At 31.4% G+C, this 20,408-nt stretch overlaps 1 protein-coding gene across 2 annotated transcripts in view; it reads left to right on the top strand.

Moving 5' to 3' along the window:
* The window catches only part of Vdup1 (arrestin family protein Vdup1), an 89,188-nt gene that overhangs the window by 23,764 nt on the left and 45,016 nt on the right, over positions 1-20,408 (top strand). For both annotated transcript variants that reach the window (XM_072546124.1, XM_072546123.1), the window contains exon 2: positions 16,169-16,285. In XM_072546124.1, the coding sequence (XP_072402225.1) occupies positions 16,169-16,285 (117 nt within the window). The remainder of the gene's footprint in view (positions 1-16,168; positions 16,286-20,408) is intronic.

The raw sequence follows: 20,408 nt of genomic DNA, 5'->3' as shown, positions 1-20,408 counted from the left end.
CGAAGAAGAAAAAACAGTCCATTTACAGTTAGCTGAGTCCGCCTACGAGTCAAAACGAAGAGATAAAGAATAATGCAATAATCCAGGTTACGTTACCATTTCCTTCGATTTACAAAAATGCTTGCCAACTCCCTACCTCAGAAGTGGTTTGAGTTTTTATAAACGCCAACTGTGGACGTTTAACCTCACTATCTATCAAACCATGGGAAAACAATCATCTTCCATATGTTACGTTTGGAATGAAACAATGGCTGGCAGAGATGGACAAGAAATTGGTTCCTGTATTTACCATTACCTGCATGAACTCACAGAAGAAAATGATAATATTCATACAGTAACTATGTACAGCGATTCTTGCGGAGGACAAAACCGCAATATATTTTTCTCTACAATGTTACTGCAAACTGTTTCTGAATTGAAAGCTAAAGGTAAAAACTTGACTATTAACCACAAATTTCTTGAGAGTGGTCATACTCATATGGAGGCAGACAGCATTCATGCCGCAATAGAAAAAACAAAAAAACGTACTACTGCGGATATTGAATTGCCTCAAGATTGGGCAAACTTGATACGTTTGGTGCCAAGAAAGCCACATATACAAGTAATAGAATTAGAACAAAAGGAGTTTTTAAATTTTAAATCATGTTTAAATACTCATTATGTGCATCGTAAAAAGAACTCTCTAAATGAACCAGTTCGGTGGTTGCAAATTAAATGGATGCAATATTCAACCGACACCCTAGCTATCTTGTATAAACACTCGTTTGATGGTGAGTTCAAAACGTTGGATATATCCAGAAGTCACACGAAAACAAGGCAGTGTGATCATCTTTCTACACTTCTACCACTTAACAACGAACCACTTCGTTTAAGCAGAGAAAAACTAACGGACTTAAAGGCACTTTTACCATACATAACTAATACAAATCGAACATATTACAATCATTTCATTGAACAAATAATTGCAGATGACAATAAAATAGTGGAATACCTTACAGATGAAACTCAAGAAGAGGAGAATGTATCAGAATAATGGAAGTAGTATTGCCGATATTTTTTGATAATAAAAATTATATTTTTTTTATTTTTGGATACAATTTTAGTTTCTTACTACTAGTTTTAATTTTCTTACATTGAATTACAATGAACTTTGTAACTCCATAATAAATTATTAAAATTATGCTGTTATTATTATTGTTACTTTTTTTGTTGTGATGGCCAATGTCATACACAATGAAACAAACACGTCATACATTTATGCAATAAGGGCAAAAGTCATTTTTTTTGCTAAGACTTTTGAATTTAGAAAAAAATAAAAAACACTATTATATTCTGCTCAAAAATATTATACATTGAGTCAAATCTGGTACATAAAGGTTGTTCGCCGGTTAAGCTGTAATTAAAAATATTTTTCACCAAAACTTCAATTGCGATTTTCTGAAATATGAACATTTTGATATTGGCCCTTTTAGCTCCAAGCCGTCATATTTATGAGGCTAAACAATTTGCTTTATTGCCCGATGTCGTTTATTATAATATATATATATATATATATATATATATATATATATATATATATATATATATATATATATATGTGTGAAATAATAGAAAAAAAAAATAAATATAGTCATTATAATATTTGCAATACATACAAACATTTTCTATGTACTGCCTTGGCAACTAATGCTGTTAACATAATAGCTACAAACACTACAGTTACAAACAGTGTACAATAATTACTACTAACACAAAACTTAAACAAGTTTAAAAAAATTCTATGTATAGTGTGAGAGATTTCACTTTGTCATATGTAGGTTCACTATTCGAGGTATGTCAATAATTATTTAAAAAGTTTATACATCTTCAATATTACAGTCGATAACCTACATTACGAAAATGAGAAAACGCATAATGGTGTCCTTACACGAACTGAGAAAGGTATATTACATGCATGGTTTTAGTGAGAAGTGAGAGGAAATTTTCTAGTGTATGAAGTAAACCTTAAAAACTATTAAATTCAGCAAAATTACAAGCCGATAGATCATCTATATTTTTTATTTTTAACATTATTTACTAGTTTTTATGGTTTTTGAGATAAACTAAGGAAAAATATCGACACACCACTTTAATAACTTAAATAATACTAGTATTGGAAATTAAATATATTATAGGAATAAATTACAATGAAAACTTACAAATTGCTTTTTTTGACAAAGAACCTTAGGAAACTTTATCCTGTTTTGAGTCAATAAATAATCATTTTAGTAACAAGAAGTGAGGTAGGGAAAAAGTAATTAGAATTAAAATTGTTCAAAAATCTAAAGCAATATAATTAACGTATCGAATGTAACGTTACTACCTTGTGGTTCCCAGTTACTACACTTACATGCTTTGACATTACAGCAATTAAGTTTTCAATAGTATACTGGAGAATATTCTACCAATCTTCAATGACTACATACAGTAGATCCGCTGGATCTTTACACATTGTAATCATTCGTATTATAGAAATTAATTAATAACTTCCGTCGGTTATAAGAATTAGAAAATTGCTAATACTACAATGGACGTTTTTATACTTTTTTTTTATTTCATTTATTGCATTTTGAAAACTGGGTATACATTTATGCCCGGGATTTTCCAATTTTTGTAAACCTACAGGTTGTTCAATAGCATGTACCGGGTGGTCCAATAAGCCGATCTCTCGGCTATATATCAGAAACTATTCATGTTATAACTTTAGGAGAAAAAATTCCTTAGTAAAAGTGACCAAGAGAAATCGCTGGAAATAACTTTCAAGTTTCTGGGTTAACCGCTAGGGGGCGTAACCTGTGCAGAAAACTTTGAAAACCAGTTTTTTGGGAAATATGCTCAATTATACCAAGCGTTAAATAAGTAAACTAGAAAGAGGCCTCAATTCTGCACAAAGCTGGTTAAGTACTTTTTTTTATTTTTTCAAATAAAGGGTGGGGGAGAGTGGGAAAGTATTTGTGGATAAATACCTATAACTTTGGTTTGGATCAATCAATTTTAACGAAATTAGTGTCATTAGAAAGAGTGTGGATGAATTAATTTACATCTACTATAAAATAATTGCATTTAGTTTTAGTTGTCATAGGTAAAGGGTACTTTCGAATAGAAAAAATTAAAATTTGTTTTTCTTCAAAATATGTAATGGAAACACCTATTTATTGTAAATTATAATGGAACTGGATTCAATTCGTAACAAAATGGCGCAAACCGCATTTAATAGCTTTTGTCGAACTCGAGATATGAATAAAAACGCATAAACATAAGTAGGTATAGTATTGACTCATCCTGTATTATAAATTAAATTAAAAAATAAGTCAGTAGGTACTTTCAAATTTTTTATAGCAGAAGAATCTTAATGTTCATACCTATTTTGACCATTGTTATTTCATATGATTAAAAATAGTTTTTTTCGAAACTAAGCAGGCTACAATAATGAAATTGACGGGGAGTTCATATTGTTTATTTAATGACAACAGTCAAAACATTGTTAAGAAGTGTTATATTATAATTCGAATTGAAGATTGCACTTTTTTCGATAGATATTAATATTGGTAATATTAGTAATTAATTATCAGTATTAATAATTCGTGATGAGTATATCAAATGCAGAATTTATGATATGATTGGAGTTTATTTCGAATGAGGTTAGTCTTTGTATGTGGGTATATTTTATTTTATAAAAACCCTTAAAATGGCAACATTACAAGCACGAACGTTTTCGGAACAACTGTTCCATCATCAGGTTAAAATACAGGTTACCATGCCTGAGCCACCAAAATATTTGGGTAAAAACCCTTTAAAATCCCTTAATCCCTCAATCAGTTACCAGCCGTAGTCCGTTTGAAGAGGTTTACTCTCCGGACACTGGAACTCACTTAAGCATGGGTGTATGTTACCTGAAGTAAAATCTAATTAAAATATTAAACATCATATAATATTATCAACATTATGTACAATCTTTGGTAACATTTTTCATTTTAAAGGGTTTTACCCAAATATTTTGGTGGCTCAGGCATGGTAACCTGTATTTTAACCTGATGATGGAACAGTTGTTCCGAAAACGTTCGTGCTTGTAATGTTGCCCTTTTAAGGGTTTTTATAAAATAAAATATACCCACATACAAAGACTAACCTCTTTTGTTATACGTGGTATACAGCCAGCTACAGGAATTATTTTCCTTGTGGATTTTATTTCGAATGTCAAGAAAATACCGCTATTGTCTCACGTATATATTCTGTAAGATATCCAGACAGGAGACATTATGGCAAAGAAGTATTTGAAAGAAAGGCAAGAAGATTAAGAGAAACTGGTAGTTTTCATCGTCCTTGTTTTAAACGACGTAGTAGAGGTATGAGCGAAGATAATTCAATCAATGTTCTTGCTTTAATTCAACAGAATCCACATATAAGTAGTCGGCAAATCTCTATAGAGTTAAACATACCCAAAACTACTGTTCTAAGGATTTTAAAACGTCACAGGTTGGTTTTTCATATTATAAAGTGAACGTTTAGGTCAGAAACTTGGAATTCCCTTTAAACGTTAGATTCCACTGTTATTTTAATATTCCGATAAAAACGGCAACACAGCTATCCTTTTATCCATTTCTTAAAAATACTTATGCACGATTTATCTTATGAAACAATTGTGGATTTTTCAAGATTTTTTTAGTTTTAGTAAATATAGTGGTTTCTTTTCCACTAATATTTGTTGTTCTGTTTTTTAGAGTGCATCCTTATCATGTAGTTCTTCACCAAGCTTTACATGAGAGAGATTTTGATGCAAGGCTGGATTACTACAATTGGATGTTAGGTCTGCTAGAAGAACAACCGCATATCATGTCAAAGATTTTGTGGACAGAAGAGGCTACGTTTAAAATGCGGGTGGTGATAATCTGCATAATATAGTTTATTGGGCTGAAGAAAATCCGCACTGGATACATGAGGTGCAGGTTCAAGGTAGATGGAGTCTTAATGTTTGGTGTGGTATACTTGATGGAAAGATCGTAGGTTCATATTATTTCTTTGATAGAACTTTAAATGGCGAAACATATTTGGATTTTATGGAAAATCAGTTGCCTGTTTTATTGGAAGATATTTCCTTTCAAACAAGAAGAGATATGATATTACAACATGACGGGTGTCCTGCGCACTTTTCCAGACAAGTTCGAGATTATTTGTATGCAAGTTATCCAAATAAATGGATTGGAAGGGAAAGTATATTTTCATGGCCAGCTAGATCTTCAGACTTAACATGTCTGGACTTTTATCTATGGGAAAGATTGAAGGACTTAGTGTACCAAACTCGACCAACCACGCGAGACGACATGAAACAGCGCATTATAAACGCAATAAATAGTATATCAACAGCTGAGATTGAAGCAACTGTTATGTCTACGCGCGAAAGATTATATTTTTCATATCGTATGATCTTTCACATATTTAATTTTAAGTTATAATAAAGGGTGAGTCAATACTATACTTACTTATGTTTATGCGTTTTTATTCATATCTCGAGTTCGACAAAAGCTATTAAATGCAGTTTGCGCCTGTTACGAATTTAATCCAGTTCCATTATAATTTACAATAAATAGGTGTTTCCATTAAATATTTTGAAGAAAAACAAATTTTAATTTTTTCTATTCGAAAGTACCCTCTACCTATGACAACTAAAACTAACTGCAATTATTTTATAGTAGATGTAAATTAATTCATCCACACTCTTTCTAATGACACTAATTTCGTTAAAATTGGTTGATCCAAACCAAAGTTATAGGTATTTATCAATAAATACTTTCCCACTCTCGCCCACCATTTAGCGCCATAAGAAGAAGAAGAGATAATATATATATATATATATATATATATATATATATATATATATATATATATATATATATATATATATATTTCTAAAGTATTCAACTAGTGAATTCAGAGGTTTAATCGGTCATTCAGGTTGGCAAATAAAAAAAGAAGTCAACTACTTCATAAGTTTATCGAAGACGTTTCGCTTTATATTTCTAAAGCTTCATCAGTTCTCTAAAATATAACAAATGACATAGAGTTTATAAGAAATACAGATGTTTATAGTTTAGGTGTTTATAGTTCATAACTTACAACTCAATATGTAGTATATTTTCGATGTTATCATATATCTACTGTACACTTTACTCATTATTTAAAACTAACTTAACCAAAAAAGAAAAAACAAAAAACAACACACAAACTTTGCCGAAAATAATGTTCATATTCGTAGATATGAATATTTAAAAAATTTTAAACGAACATTTGGCTTCATTTAGATGGTTCTCCGCTGAAGACCAACAAAGTTCTGATTTATTGCAATCTAGCAAACAACTTGACGCGATACCGAAAATTTTTTTATTTAAGGGTAATTGTCGACAATTTGAGCCAGGTTTACCACTCTCTCATCTTACGAAATAAATGATACCAATTATTCTTCAGTTAAAAGTTGGCGTATTTTCCATTCACAATAATAACAAAATCATCCCCTATTTCCAAGTTTCATTAAAACATAAATTAAAAATAATATATCAAATATTTCCGCCATACAAATTCCACCCGTCCAACTAATTATGCAATGTCCCCTGTAGAAGTTCATAATTGTCTCAAACCTTGGAATTTGGTGACACATGGCCCTTAAATAAAAAAATTTTCGGTATCGCGTCAAGTTGTTTGCTAGATTGCAATAAATCAGAACTTTGTTGGTCTTCAGCGGAGAACCATCTAAATGAAGCCAAATGTTCGTTTAAAATTTTTTAAATATTCATATCTACGAATATGAACATTATTTTCGGCAAAGTTTGTGTGTTGTTTTTTGTTTTTTCTTTTTTGGTTAAGTTAGTTTTAAATAATGAGTAAAGTGTACAGTAGATATATGATAACATCGAAAATATACTACATATTGAGTTGTAAGTTATGAACTATAAACATCTGTATTTCTTATAAACTCTATGTCATTTGTTATATTTTAGAGAACTGATGAAGCTTTAGAAATATAAAGCGAAACGTCTTCGATTAACTTATGAAGTAGTTGACTTCTTTTTTTATTTGCCAACCTGAATGACCGATTAAACCTCTGAATTCACTAGTTGAATACTTTAGAAATATAAATTGACGGTCGTAGTCTTTAGAATATATATATATATATATATATATATATATATATATATATATCTATGTATATATATATATATATATATATATATATATATATATATATATATATATATATATATATGGGAGTCACTAAAAAGAGTCCACCTAAAATTTTTGCTATTTTTTAATTTTTACGAATCATGCCACAACGTGATTGTCATTAGATGTTTGTGTAATGTTGTAAGAATATGTTCTAAAGCAGTATGCAAATGTCAAAAAATAACTTCTTTCAAAATAATGATTTTATTGAAAAATTTAAAAAAAAATTAATATTGTACATTGTTTCTGTTTTCTTTAAAAAATTACAATTAAGTCGTGATTATTAATACTGTCTATTACCACCTCTATTGTGAATTACACTCCTCATTCGATTTGGCATTGAATTGATCAAATTCTGGATAAAGTTTTGAGGAACAGCTTCCCATTCTTACATGAGCGCCAACCGAAGCTGCTCACGATTTATTGGAGCAGGTATTCTGTTTCTTACCCTTCGTTTGAGTTGGTCCCAAACATGTTCAATCTGCTTCAAATCTGGACTTTGAGCCGGCCAGTTCATTTTTGGTACGCCGACAGTTTCCAGGTATTGCGTTACCATCCTGGCTACGTGCGACCGCGCGTTGTCTTGCATAAAAAGTTTTCGCCGACAAAACCAGCAAGAGGCATTACATGCTCGCCTAGAATTTCGGTAATGTATCGGTGTGCATTCAACACTCCTCTATCAATAAATACGAGATCAGTACGGCCCTCGAATGAAATGCCTGCCCAAAACATTACCGAACCTCCTCCAAAAGCAACACAATACGTACTCGTCTTCTGTATGTTTTGATGCGACCATCTGAGCCATAAAGAACCATCCTGGACTCATCACTAAACAAAACATTTTTCCAATCTTATATCGTCCAATGCTCGTGGTCTCTAGAAAACTGTAGTCGGCGTTGTCGATGTGCTGCTGTTAACAAAGGTCCTGTTGCTGGACAGCGACCCTTAGACCAAATTCCCTTAACCTTCTTCTCACAGTAGAAATGCTTAAAGTCCACCCGTGAGCATTTTGAAAACGGTTTTGGATTGACCTGGCATAAACAACCGATTTTGCAAATAAGTGCTTTGTAAAGAACGGTCTTCTCTGGCCGTCGTGATTCTTCTCGGGCCTGATCCTGGTCGTCGTTCGTGAGATCCAGTCTCTACGAATCGTTGGTAAATTTTTTTGGACCATACAAAGACTGATTCCAAGCTGTCTGGCCACTTCTCTTTGACTTATTCCATTACCAATCAAAGTAACAATTTGAACAGATCTAGCAAATTTCTCAGCCATAGTTTTTAATTTAAAAATTGCACAAGTTTACTCTTCGAACAACTGTACAGTAGTGAAAGGTTTTTGAAAAACAGAATAGCCATATTCCAAGAAAAATAAGGTACAAACAACACGTGCATTATTCGAAGTCGTAAAACTGATATTAATTCTGCAAACTTATTACCCTTAATTGACCTGTCGGCATCGTTTGTCGGTGCCTAAAAACGCTAAAAGTGTTTCTGCATTGTGGGAATTTAGTTACAATAGAATAAATTGTATAAACTTAAAGTTATTGAAAAATTCTTACAAAATTATAGGTGGCCTCTTTTTCGTGACGCGCAGTATATATATATATATATATATATATATATATATATATATATATATATATATATATATATATATATATATATATATATAATGTTTTCTATTTGAATTTTCTTTCTTTTTAGATCTACTCTGTTTAATTTATTTTGTTTAAAATTGCCCTTATATTCATATAAGTATTATAAAAAAAAATTAGTTCTTTTGAAGTTGAATTTATTTGTTCCTCTTTCTATCAATTTCCTTTTCTTCTTCTAACTGCATGCATTCAAGCAGCAAAAGCACACAACATGCTTATCTTAAGAGTTCGATGAAATAATTTGACTGATGAATTTCACTTATTTTATAACAAGTGGGCCAGCATGTCAAGATATTATTTCATTTGTAAAAGAGAATTCTATGGATTAGGCTGAGGGCTTTTGAGAGAAACCTTGATTTGACCTAGATGATGTTTTGTATTTTTTCATGCTGTGGTTTTATATTTAAGTTTTAAAACCCTGTATACTCTTAACTGTACATAAATATTGGTAATATGGCAAATGTTGTCTCACAAAAAGTCCAACAAAACAGCATCGGAAAATTTCTTTCCCAGTCAATTTTCCTTAAAAATATGTCTGGTGCATAAAGTCGAAAGAAAAAAATTCAATTTCAAGTTCTTAGCGTGCATGTGAAACAACTTTACGAGCTTATTGCTCTTAAAAATAAAAATGGAAAATAACGATGGAAATATTCGGTATAACTATCGAGATATTGTAATAGCAAGTTTGAAATATTTTCGAGGGTATCGAATTCCTAGTGGGTAATTAAGTCAATAATAAAATTAGACTTATTTTGTGCACGTACCTTATAACTCAGTTTTCGGTTGATATGAAAACCAACATTACAAGAACTATTTTTTAGTTAGTAAAACTCCACATTGTTTTAAATTTTATCAAAACCTCAAATTGTAAATAAATTCTTTATTGTTGATACATCTATTTCCAGATTCAAAGCGTTTTTCAAAATAAAATTTGTAAATTGGTAAATTATCTTGTTTTATTGCGTTAAAAACAAAACAAAGTAATTTTATCTCGTGATTAATATTAACTGCCTCTACCATTGAAACGGTTCAGCCCGTGTTTATATTTATTTTAGTGTTTACTAAATTAACGACATTGACCTAACCGCCATACAGGAGACTACGAAACTGAAGAATAACTATGAAAAAGAAGGAAAATACCAGGCTATAAACTACTGGGTGCCAGTCTTTGTCCCTATATCTACTAATGATGAAATTATGTGGTTTAAAAAATTGGAAGCATTACCATTACTATCATCTACAAACCACTAGCTGTGTTCTGGACAGCCCAAGTTATGCTTACACAATCTCTATCTATACACGTGAAAGACAACGGCCACCATCACCAGTAGTTGCAACGACAATAGGAACGCGCTAGTGAAGTGGGCAGAAGATGAACATCCCCACTTAAGTTTGATGTTAAAGACCGACTTACCTTCATGTCCGCAGCATGGAGAGGGAGATACAACTCTGATTTATGTTTTGTCTCGACTAATAATAACGGACAACCTCTTGCAGTCCCACGAAAGGTAATGGACTACTTCCCATACAGCCAGCATCGCCCAGGGATCATAGAGGCAGTAACACAAATTCGCATAATATCCATCTCCCGCAAAAGGTGGAACCTAAAGAAAGTCATATGGAGTCAATATTCTCCAGAATTGGACAAGGTTCTAAACTGGATACCATCTACTAGTAGAAACTACAAAAGATTTGTCGGAGCCGTAATAAGCCTGTCTAAAAAATACATGACAAGAGGCTATCATCGTAAAGAATACAATCCTGGTTGGTCAGCAGTAAAAATCTATACCAAAACTTCCCTTAAAGTTGTGATAAAAAAATACCCGACGAGCTGCTCCATAGCCTGGATGTAGCAAGACAACAAAAATGGACGGAAATGTTAAAAAGCATGAAATTACAAATATTAAGCAGGCAAGCATGGACACTACGGAGAAAACTAGGAAGTGGGACTCTGATAACAAGAAATACAAGAATAATGAATGCCAATACCATCACCGCACATCTAGTATCGAAATTTAGTGCACCAGAAGATAAGTCTCTGAGATACTTAGAACAAATAGAAAATGATATAACAACCTTAAAAATAAAAAACTGGAGAAAAAAGCACGAAACAGATCAAAATGGAGAAAAATCCTGGAACAGGCCAAGACCCAAAAAGGGTTGTCGAGCCAGTGATGATGATGATGAAAAGATAAGTCTCACATAATGAATGTAAAACGAGAGCTCAAAGCTCTACAATCGGAAGTCGAAAAAAAAACGAATACTCTTGTCCCTTCACAAGCTAAGAAGTCACAATAGTTCTCAAATATGTAACACCAAGTAAGACCCCAGGTTTTAATAATAACATCCCCTAATTTTTAATAAACAGCTGCAAATATCAGATTAGATGGCTCACTTTTTCACAAATATCATAAAGACTAGTAGCATACCTCAATAACTTAAAAGCTCAAAGGTCATATGAATATTAAAATATATATATATATATATATATATATATATATATATATATATATATATATATAGCAATTGATGGCCATTCAAAAATAGAAATTGACGTGTTTTAAGATTTTCTTTAAAAGTTCTGTTTCTGAAATAATGAATTTATTCCATACTTTTACATCATACGGTATATTGTACAAATATATTTTGATAGTATAACACTTGTTATTTAAAAATGGAAGCTGATTTTAGTCTTTCATTGAAACTGACAGCTATGTTTAAATATGTTAATATATTGAAGCTATGTTTTATTTAATCTGACAACGTAAATTACAGAACGAAACTATGTGAAATGTTCACATAGCCATTCTGTTTCATACAATCAATAAACTGTAAATTGCCAAATGTCGTCGGCTTTTAAACATATGTCCCAGTAGTAGTCAACAGGTGCAGGACATTCTATTAAAAAATATTTTTAAATACGCTGCTTACCATGTATTTTAGTCAAATCAAAGGGATATTTAATTTTAGTAGATATCTGAAACCTAGGAGAAAGCATGAAAATGGCACCTAAAAAAATAATATGCTAATTAAAGTTAGTCTTACAGATTTAAGTCTTAGATTTTTACTCGACACAACTATTAAGGGCCAGTCGCACTCTTTAAAAAATTCAACACAGTTTCAACATAAATAGTTCGGAAAAAAATGACATATTATTTCGGGTTCTACTGGACTAAATTTGCTCTTTCTTTTTTTAAACTGGGCTACGACGTTAAAATAATAACATTTATCATATTTTCATCGCAAGATTATACAAAACAAAGCAGCTAATAACTATGGGATGTACAAACCTTTTCTTAAGTCGCTTTTTAATCTTATTTTTTAATTTTTTTATTTAAAATATAATATATTAAATAAATATTTTTTATAAACAGTATTAAGTTGTTACAATTTTTCTAATATTCATTAAATTTGAACAAATAAGTTTTTTAGTAATAAAAAAATATTTTTAGAACAAAAAATCGTATATTTATACAATGCTAGGCCGTTCCCTCCCTCGTATCTTTTAAACGGTTATAATACTTGTAATAGTGAAATTTTGAGAGAGGTAATAAACAGACGTAGGCTTCTCAACTAGTCGTAACAGGTGACGTAATAGTGACAGATGACGTTACAGCGCCACTGTGAGAGATAATTTTAAATAGGACATTATGGCAAGTGATACCTCGTTTGCAAAGTATTGAAAATACCTATTCAGTCATAATAATTTTGTTTGAGTTTAAGCTTATATTCCGGTGGCGGCCGGTCAGGGTCGGCAGTGCCGACCCACACATTTATAGATATTATAGATTTTTTTAATATTTCGATAATTAATTGTGGAAGGTAAGAAGTTGATGTTATTTGTTTCTGTGAAATAAAAAAATATCTGTGAGATAAAGACTAAATTTTATTCATGGTTAAAAGAATTCGACCAATCTGAGCGTTAAGTGATCCCTGCGTAAGATACTTTTCAAATTAATGATCCGAAATCCGAGACATACATCCGCCTGTGTATATTCTTATAAAGGCATTTAATTGCTAAGTACGGAAAATTTAAATTTGCTAATGCTTCATTTGGATTGGCCGCAAACTGTACCTTGCGAGCGCAGGATGAAATGTTATTTCGGGATGGATAAGTACTTAAGAACTTAAGTAGTGAAGTTATAGTGGTGCACGGACTGGCTTTTCTGGTATTATATCGATCGATTTGTTTTGTATTGATTTATTTTTATTTTCTAAACCAATACTGTGATAAGTTACCGCTGCCGTAAATACTTAAAGGGTTTTTTGATATATTAGAAGTTTTATTTATTAAAGTGTAACCAAATTCAGGTAAATTAACCTAAAAATGCAAGCTCTGGGCTTACAGCAAGAAACTGTAAAAATCTGATATTGTAAATTATATTTTGCAAAATGGTGTTTCATCTATTCCATACGAAGAACAAATAATTGTTATTAAAAATAAGGGGCGTCCTTTGCCTAAAATGTCACGGCTTATAAATATTAATGCGGGGGGTAAGTGAAGTAATAGATCATTTTCAGATAATTGGTAGAGTAAGTACTCATGGCTTACCGAGAGTGAAATAAAAAACAAACTTTTCTGTTGGCCTTGCATTTTATTTTCGACAATTAGGGGCAAACATCAAAATCTGTGGTGTGAATCTGGTTACGATAATTTAAAGGAATTATTTAGGGCTTTACAGAAACATGACATTTCGAAAGATCATAGATACAGCCAGATTAAATTAAATTTATTTGGAAAAAAAAATATCTATGTTTCATTAGATAATACCCAACGTGAAAATGCTATTAAACATAACGAAATTGTAAAAAATAATAACGCAGTTTTACGTAGTTTAATTAATATTGTAATTTTTTTAAGTTGTCAGGAATTATCATTTAGGGGACACGATGAATCGTAGCATTCGTTAAATCAAGGTAATTATAGAGAACTAATAAAAATGTTTAAGAAATACGATTTGGAATTTTCTAATTTAATTTCTGATTCGAAGACATTTAGCGGCGTATCTTAAATAATCCAGAATGAATTAATAGAATCAATTATTACATTTTAAGTAACGTTATTGAATCTGAGATTCAAGAAACCATTTGCTTTTCACTAGTAGATGAAACTACCGATATATCACGTTATTCACAATTATCAATTGTTGTTCGATACGCGTTACGTGATAACATTTATGAGAAATTTTTAGGTTTTACAGACGTGAATAAAAGCCATAAGGCAAAATATATTTTTGGTGTTTTAAAAGACAGATTAAAATTTTTTGATATCAAAAATAAATTGGTAGGGCAAACTTATGACGGCGCTGCCGTGATGTCTGGTGAATTGAACGGTCTCCAGGCAAAAGTTAAAACTATTACACCGCAAGCTTTATTTACTCACTGTCATGCGCATAGAATGAATTTTGTTTTGTAGGATACATGTAAAAAAATTAAAGAATGTCTTTCCCTTTGAATTTGATCCAACAATGGTCTTACTTTCCAGAATCTATCATTTTCTTTAGTCTCCTTGGTTACAGAATCATCGTCAACAATTTTGAGTCGTGTTCGAATGGCAAAAAACGAGTTGAAATGTTATCTAAAACTACTGGTACCCTGGTATCCATTTGCCAAAACATTCGGATTCGTTGTAAATTAAAAATAATAATATACAAGCAGCATGCAATAAACGTTTTTAATTCTTCTGCAGAAGTCGCCAAAGACTTTCCAGTTTTTTTTACTTCTTTCATATTTTTGTACAACGCCATGGATTCAAAATAATTGTTGTCGATGTATTTATTAAAGTAGTCAATAGGTCTTGGAATATTTTCGAGATTCAAGGGATCTTGCACAGTTGGTTGCAACTGAGGGTTGATATTGGGCAAATTATGGTGTAAAATGTGTTCTCTTCCATTCTTTCCTGTCTTTCTTAGGAATAGAATTTGTCGCGTTACTCTCCTTTAAAAGCCGGGTTGCCAAGAGCATGTCATCATCCGAATCGTCGTCTGATATGTCACTGATTTCTGTCATCATCATCACTGTCAGAAAGAGAATGATCCAAATCAGAGTCATCTAAATTCACATTATGTGCGATTTCCTGAAGTTCAGTCGCAGTCAGCGGCCCTAAAAATAAAAAAAAATATTTTAAAATACACTACCGTTTAAGACCCAAGGTATCATCAATGGTACCTTGTGTTTAGGGCCAAAGAACTATTGTACCTATAATCAATTTATCACAATTTCAATTTAGTACCTTTTTTTTAACACTAAAATGCACTGATCATACACAGAAACATGCTAAATATTATGTACTTACTTTTATTATTGATGATTTTTTTAGCGTCTGCCATGACGTATTTACTTACTCACAACAAAAGTCTGACTAACTCATTTCAATCGAGAAGTATGCCACGGCGCAATTTTCTGCGCATAGTAGATGCTTAACACGCGCGATACTTACGGCCAGAATAACTGCGTTTGCCGTCGAATGTGAAAAATAATTTGTTGAACCGTAGTATCATATTATGATACCTGGCGTCCAACGAGGTTAAAGAAGAAAATAAGCCTCGGGTTATTGAAATCCATTCAGACAAATTATCAGGACCAGCCTTAGAAATAAGCTCATTTTTAAGAAATCTTATAAACAAATTAAATTTTGCAAAAACTATTCTATCGATCTGACCCATCTTTTGCACACAATCCAAACACGATAAGACCATCAAGTTCAGGTACATTTAAACAAATTTTATTAAATAATAAAAAAGTTAACAATATTCAAAAACAGTGATTTTATTGTTCATTTTGCAATAACTTTTTTGTTTATTATCCGATTTTAATTAAGCATATCTCATTTTGTGTATCTTTTTTTTTGAAAAATTTGTCCGTTGACGTCAAATTTCTAAATAGACAAATTTTTAAGTTATGGGCAAAATAAGAAGTTTGACGTTTTGATTGTTAATTTAAAGATATGCCCACTAAAAAATTTACGAATCCCTAGATGAGAGTATTTTTGTAATATCTCATGCTACACATTTCAACTATCAAACCCGTCTATTCAGTTGTGTCGAGTAAAAAATTAACTTAATTGGCCTATAAAACAAAATACCAATTTTGGTGTTTTACAGACAAATCCAGCATTTTACTCAATTACTTTATTTGTCCTTTTACAATTATTCAGTGCCTATCACCCTCTGGTAGATATAGAAATTAAGTTCTGTACATTTTGGAAAGTTGTCTACCCTACATATTTCTAGATTTCTAATTTTGTTTCTCCTTTACAGGTCTTCATTTTCACGTTGTAGGAGAAGGGATAGTTCGAGTTCGAACTTCTCGACAAGAGGGGGTGCACGATCGAGAAAATTATATCGATTTTCGGATGCGACTGCTGGGAGAGCCAGGTAAAGTTTGTTACTAAGGCTTACGAAAGTTTTTAATTTAAAATTTAAAATTTTTGATTTGTAAAGTATAAAGATTTCATTGAAACATCGGTTAATTTCAATACGTACTATTACACTGACCCGCAAAATTAACCGGAGTCTTATTCTAAGTAAAATTAAAAGTATTAGAAAAACGTAAATCCCAATAAAATTTATTATTGTATGTTCAAAAAAACCATAAAATAAAAAACAAGTGCCAAAATATTGATTAACAACAAATAAAAATTTACATATATTTTTTTTATATCCGAGTAAGATATTTGTCGAATTGAAATCATAAAATAATTCTAAAATATTTATATTAAAATCGAGTATTTTATCCTCCAGGCCAAGTAACCCATATTATTTGCTCTGGAATAAACTGGATCTAAAGAGCAATCTAGTTTTACGGTATTGATTCCCACTCGTTTACCAGTGCCTGTTCTAACGCTACCACAGTTTTAAATTTGTCATAATTTCGCCTGCATTTCCCTAGTTGTTCCATAAATGCTCTATGGGGTTAAGGTCTGGACTTCGAGGAGGCCAGGCTAGTACTCAAATACCGACATCTGTAAAGTATTGCATTGTAAATCTTGCTTGAAATAACAGTGCAAGACTTATAATGGGTAATCATCTAAGCCCATTGCTATGAGATATTTTTATGGACCATCTAGAAACAAAGATTTCAAAACATCCCATATTCAAACAGTTTTTGTATTGGTGGAGATACGTAGACGAAGTACTGGTATGTTTTATAAGAACTAACAGACAACTTGATGAATTCTTATCGTCTATTAATTCATTCCATAGTCATATTGACTTCACAATAGCAACAAAACAGAATCAATCCATAAATTTTCTAGATTTAAAAATTATCAGACGTAAAAACAAACATCCGTATTGTTACCTCGGAATCCTTTTTTGGATGGTGATAGAAAGGTCACCAATGGAGACACTGCGGACGGCAGCCAGATGGTTGGTGGACAGTGAGTCGTGGGTTCGAAACTAGCTTTTGGTACTGGAAATGGGTCCAACGGACGAAATAAGTAAAGGTAGAACAGGACAATAGATATTGGAAAAGATATAGAAATAGACAAAAAGATAGACGGGTAAAATTACCAAAAATAAGATAAGATAGAAACAGGATAAGAGTACTTTGGTACTCCACATAATGCCAAGCATTTCTTCGATATACCAAATGGAACGACCATTATTATGAACAGCAACAGCTTGCCCTAATTGATCCGAATTGATGTAAATCATTATTTGTTATTAAAAACACTTTTCTTTCCCAAAAAGGCAGCTAGCAATACACCAAAAAGGAATACAATCAATTTAACAAGCATTATTTTATAAGAAAATATTCGATTTAACGAGAGCATCTTAACAAAATACTTCTTTTCAGACACAAAAAATGACTTTAAAAAAAAGTGGAGCAGTAGGCGGTACTGTAGACTAGCGCGGAGCTTCTAGTATTTTTAAAATTAAATATTTAAAATTAAATTAAGTAATTTTCGTTTTATTTTTTTTTTGTATAATATATTAAATAAATAATTATATAAATTAATAAATGATGACTAGAAACGAATTGATCAAGAGTAGTGAATCGATGTCAAGAACCGCTATTCTATGACGCTACCCGTGATGACGCCATCTTGTGGCGTTAGTTTCGTGACGATAAAAAAAGTAATATAACGCCAGTATAGAAGCTTTGCTTCAAAACGAAAGTTTAAAGGCAACTTATATTTTGATAAATTCATTTAATTATTATATAGAGCAGTTCAATAAAACTAAAAGGAGAAAACTTTGGAATTTCACGTGTTCGGTTAATTTTCTGTTATAGACATAAACTTCAAACTTCAAAAGACAAGAAAAACATTTAACGCTCTTTATTCATATTGTTACATTTCTTGAAAATTAACTTTATTCAACACCAACAATATGACAATACCATATAACTAACTGACAACTATATAATATAATTTTTTTTTTTACGTTTCAAACTTCACTATCTTTTTCGTCAATGGACTTTTCCTATGCGGGATGAATCTTTCGTAACAATATGATCGGATAGCTCTGTTATCATCACCAAAAAGAAAAATCGCATGGCGAGGAATAAGAACAAATTTTCGTTAGAACAAGTAATTTTGGCTCTATCGTATAAGGATTTAATGATTTAATTTTTTAATATTGATGTAGTTTGATTTGTAATTTAGATATCTGTAGGTGTGTGTTGGTTTTCTATACACTTCAGTCTCATATCCAATATTGTTCTTTGAGATTAAAACATCAAGGAAAGGTAGTGTATTATTATATTCCTTTTCCATGGTAAATGTTATTCTCTCGTTTTTATCGTTTATATTATTCAGGAATGTGTCCAACAACTCTAATCCATGAGACCATATTGAGAATACATCATATCTCCACCATACTGTGGGTTTTAAATTGTGTTAAGAAATAATATTTCTTCTAAAATCTTCCATAAATATATTAGCTAGTAATGTAAATAAACTAGAGCCCATTGCTAGATCAAAATTTTGTTTATATAATTCATTAGTTAGTTAAAAATAGGTAATATCAGTACATAATATCAACAACTCCAATATAGCTGATACATTTAGTCTTGTTCTAGTTGCCAATGTATCATCATTCTCTAATTTTGTTTTAATTACTATTAAACTCTTATCTAATGGCACATTTGTAAATAAACCATGTTTGTCAAAACTTACTAAAATATTATTTGAACTAAATTCAATATTCGATAATTTATTTAAAAAATGTTCTGTATTTTTTATAGAAATAAACTAATTTTAAACTATATTGTGGCTTATTCCCAACTAAAATAGTAATTTCATTAAGATGCCACAAAAACCTAGCTTCAGAACAGTGCTAATTTATAAATGTTAATAACTTTTTCTTTGAATAATGTCATGTACTTAACCCCTTCCGCTCCATCGTATCCACGTATGGATATTCATATACATATAGGATATTAATGCACTCTCTAAAAGTGGTGTAGGGCTCTGTAGATTAATTTGGATCGCAGTAGGACATGGATATCCATACGGCGACATCATGGTTAGCCATTTTTTTAATTCCCAGAATAATTTAAACAGCTCAAGGTCGACGTTCAGTCTGTTGTCAACCCAACGCAGTAGCAAAATATTTATTTAGTGCACGTTTAGAATTTTCTGAGAGAGCATGTGTTGTTTTTCTTGCCGATTAAGTACGTAATTGTGTTTTACATTAGTAAAAATGGATTCGGATCTCGAGAGTGAAAGTAATTTGAGTTATGAAATGTCTAATAGTGACTTCGAGAGCGATTCAGACAGCAATTATTCATCAACGGATGAGAAAGAAGTCATTGATGAGGTACAAATGAGCGGCTGGATAGCCGGTACGGATCCGTTTGATTATAAGCTTCCAAGAGATATACCTGAATTTCGCTTTGACTATAACTTTCACCCACCTATTGACTTTCAAAATTGTATGGAAACTATAAACTGTAAACTGTTTTGACTCATTTGTAAGTAGCAATATTTTTAAAAAACTATGCGAATGGACCGATCAAAGAGCTGATAAATATTTTAATGATAATTCACATACCGCCATGAATGTTTTTGGTCTTACTTATAAACCAGTGACAACAGAAGAAATGTATGTTTTTATCTCGCTATATTTTCTCAGTGGATTGACCAAGTGTCCGCAAATTTCAGATTGTTGGAGTACAGATAATATATGCACTGGTCCCCCAGTTTTTCATAAATCTGTTATGAGCCGAAATCGCTTTTTGGCAATTCTTAAATTCCTTAGATTTTCACCTCCAGAACTTGTCAAAAGTAATGCACCGCTTAGCAGACTAGGCATTTTTATGGCCCTTATTAGAGATAATTTTCAAAACTTCCAGGATCAGTTTTCGCAATACATGAGTAACTAATGTTGTATAAAGGTCGACTCCATTTGCGACAGTACATAAAAAGCAAAAGAAGTCGATTTGGCATCCAAATATTTTTCTTATGTCCCACTGCGTCTGAACTTCGAGGATACACCTGAAATTTCTGTATATATATATCTATATATATATATATATATATATATATATATA

The sequence above is a fragment of the Diabrotica undecimpunctata genome, chromosome 10 (assembly GCF_040954645.1).
Source record: "Diabrotica undecimpunctata isolate CICGRU chromosome 10, icDiaUnde3, whole genome shotgun sequence".
Lineage (NCBI taxonomy): Eukaryota > Metazoa > Arthropoda > Insecta > Coleoptera > Chrysomelidae > Diabrotica > Diabrotica undecimpunctata.
This window is presented reverse-complemented; position numbering and strand designations above follow the sequence as displayed.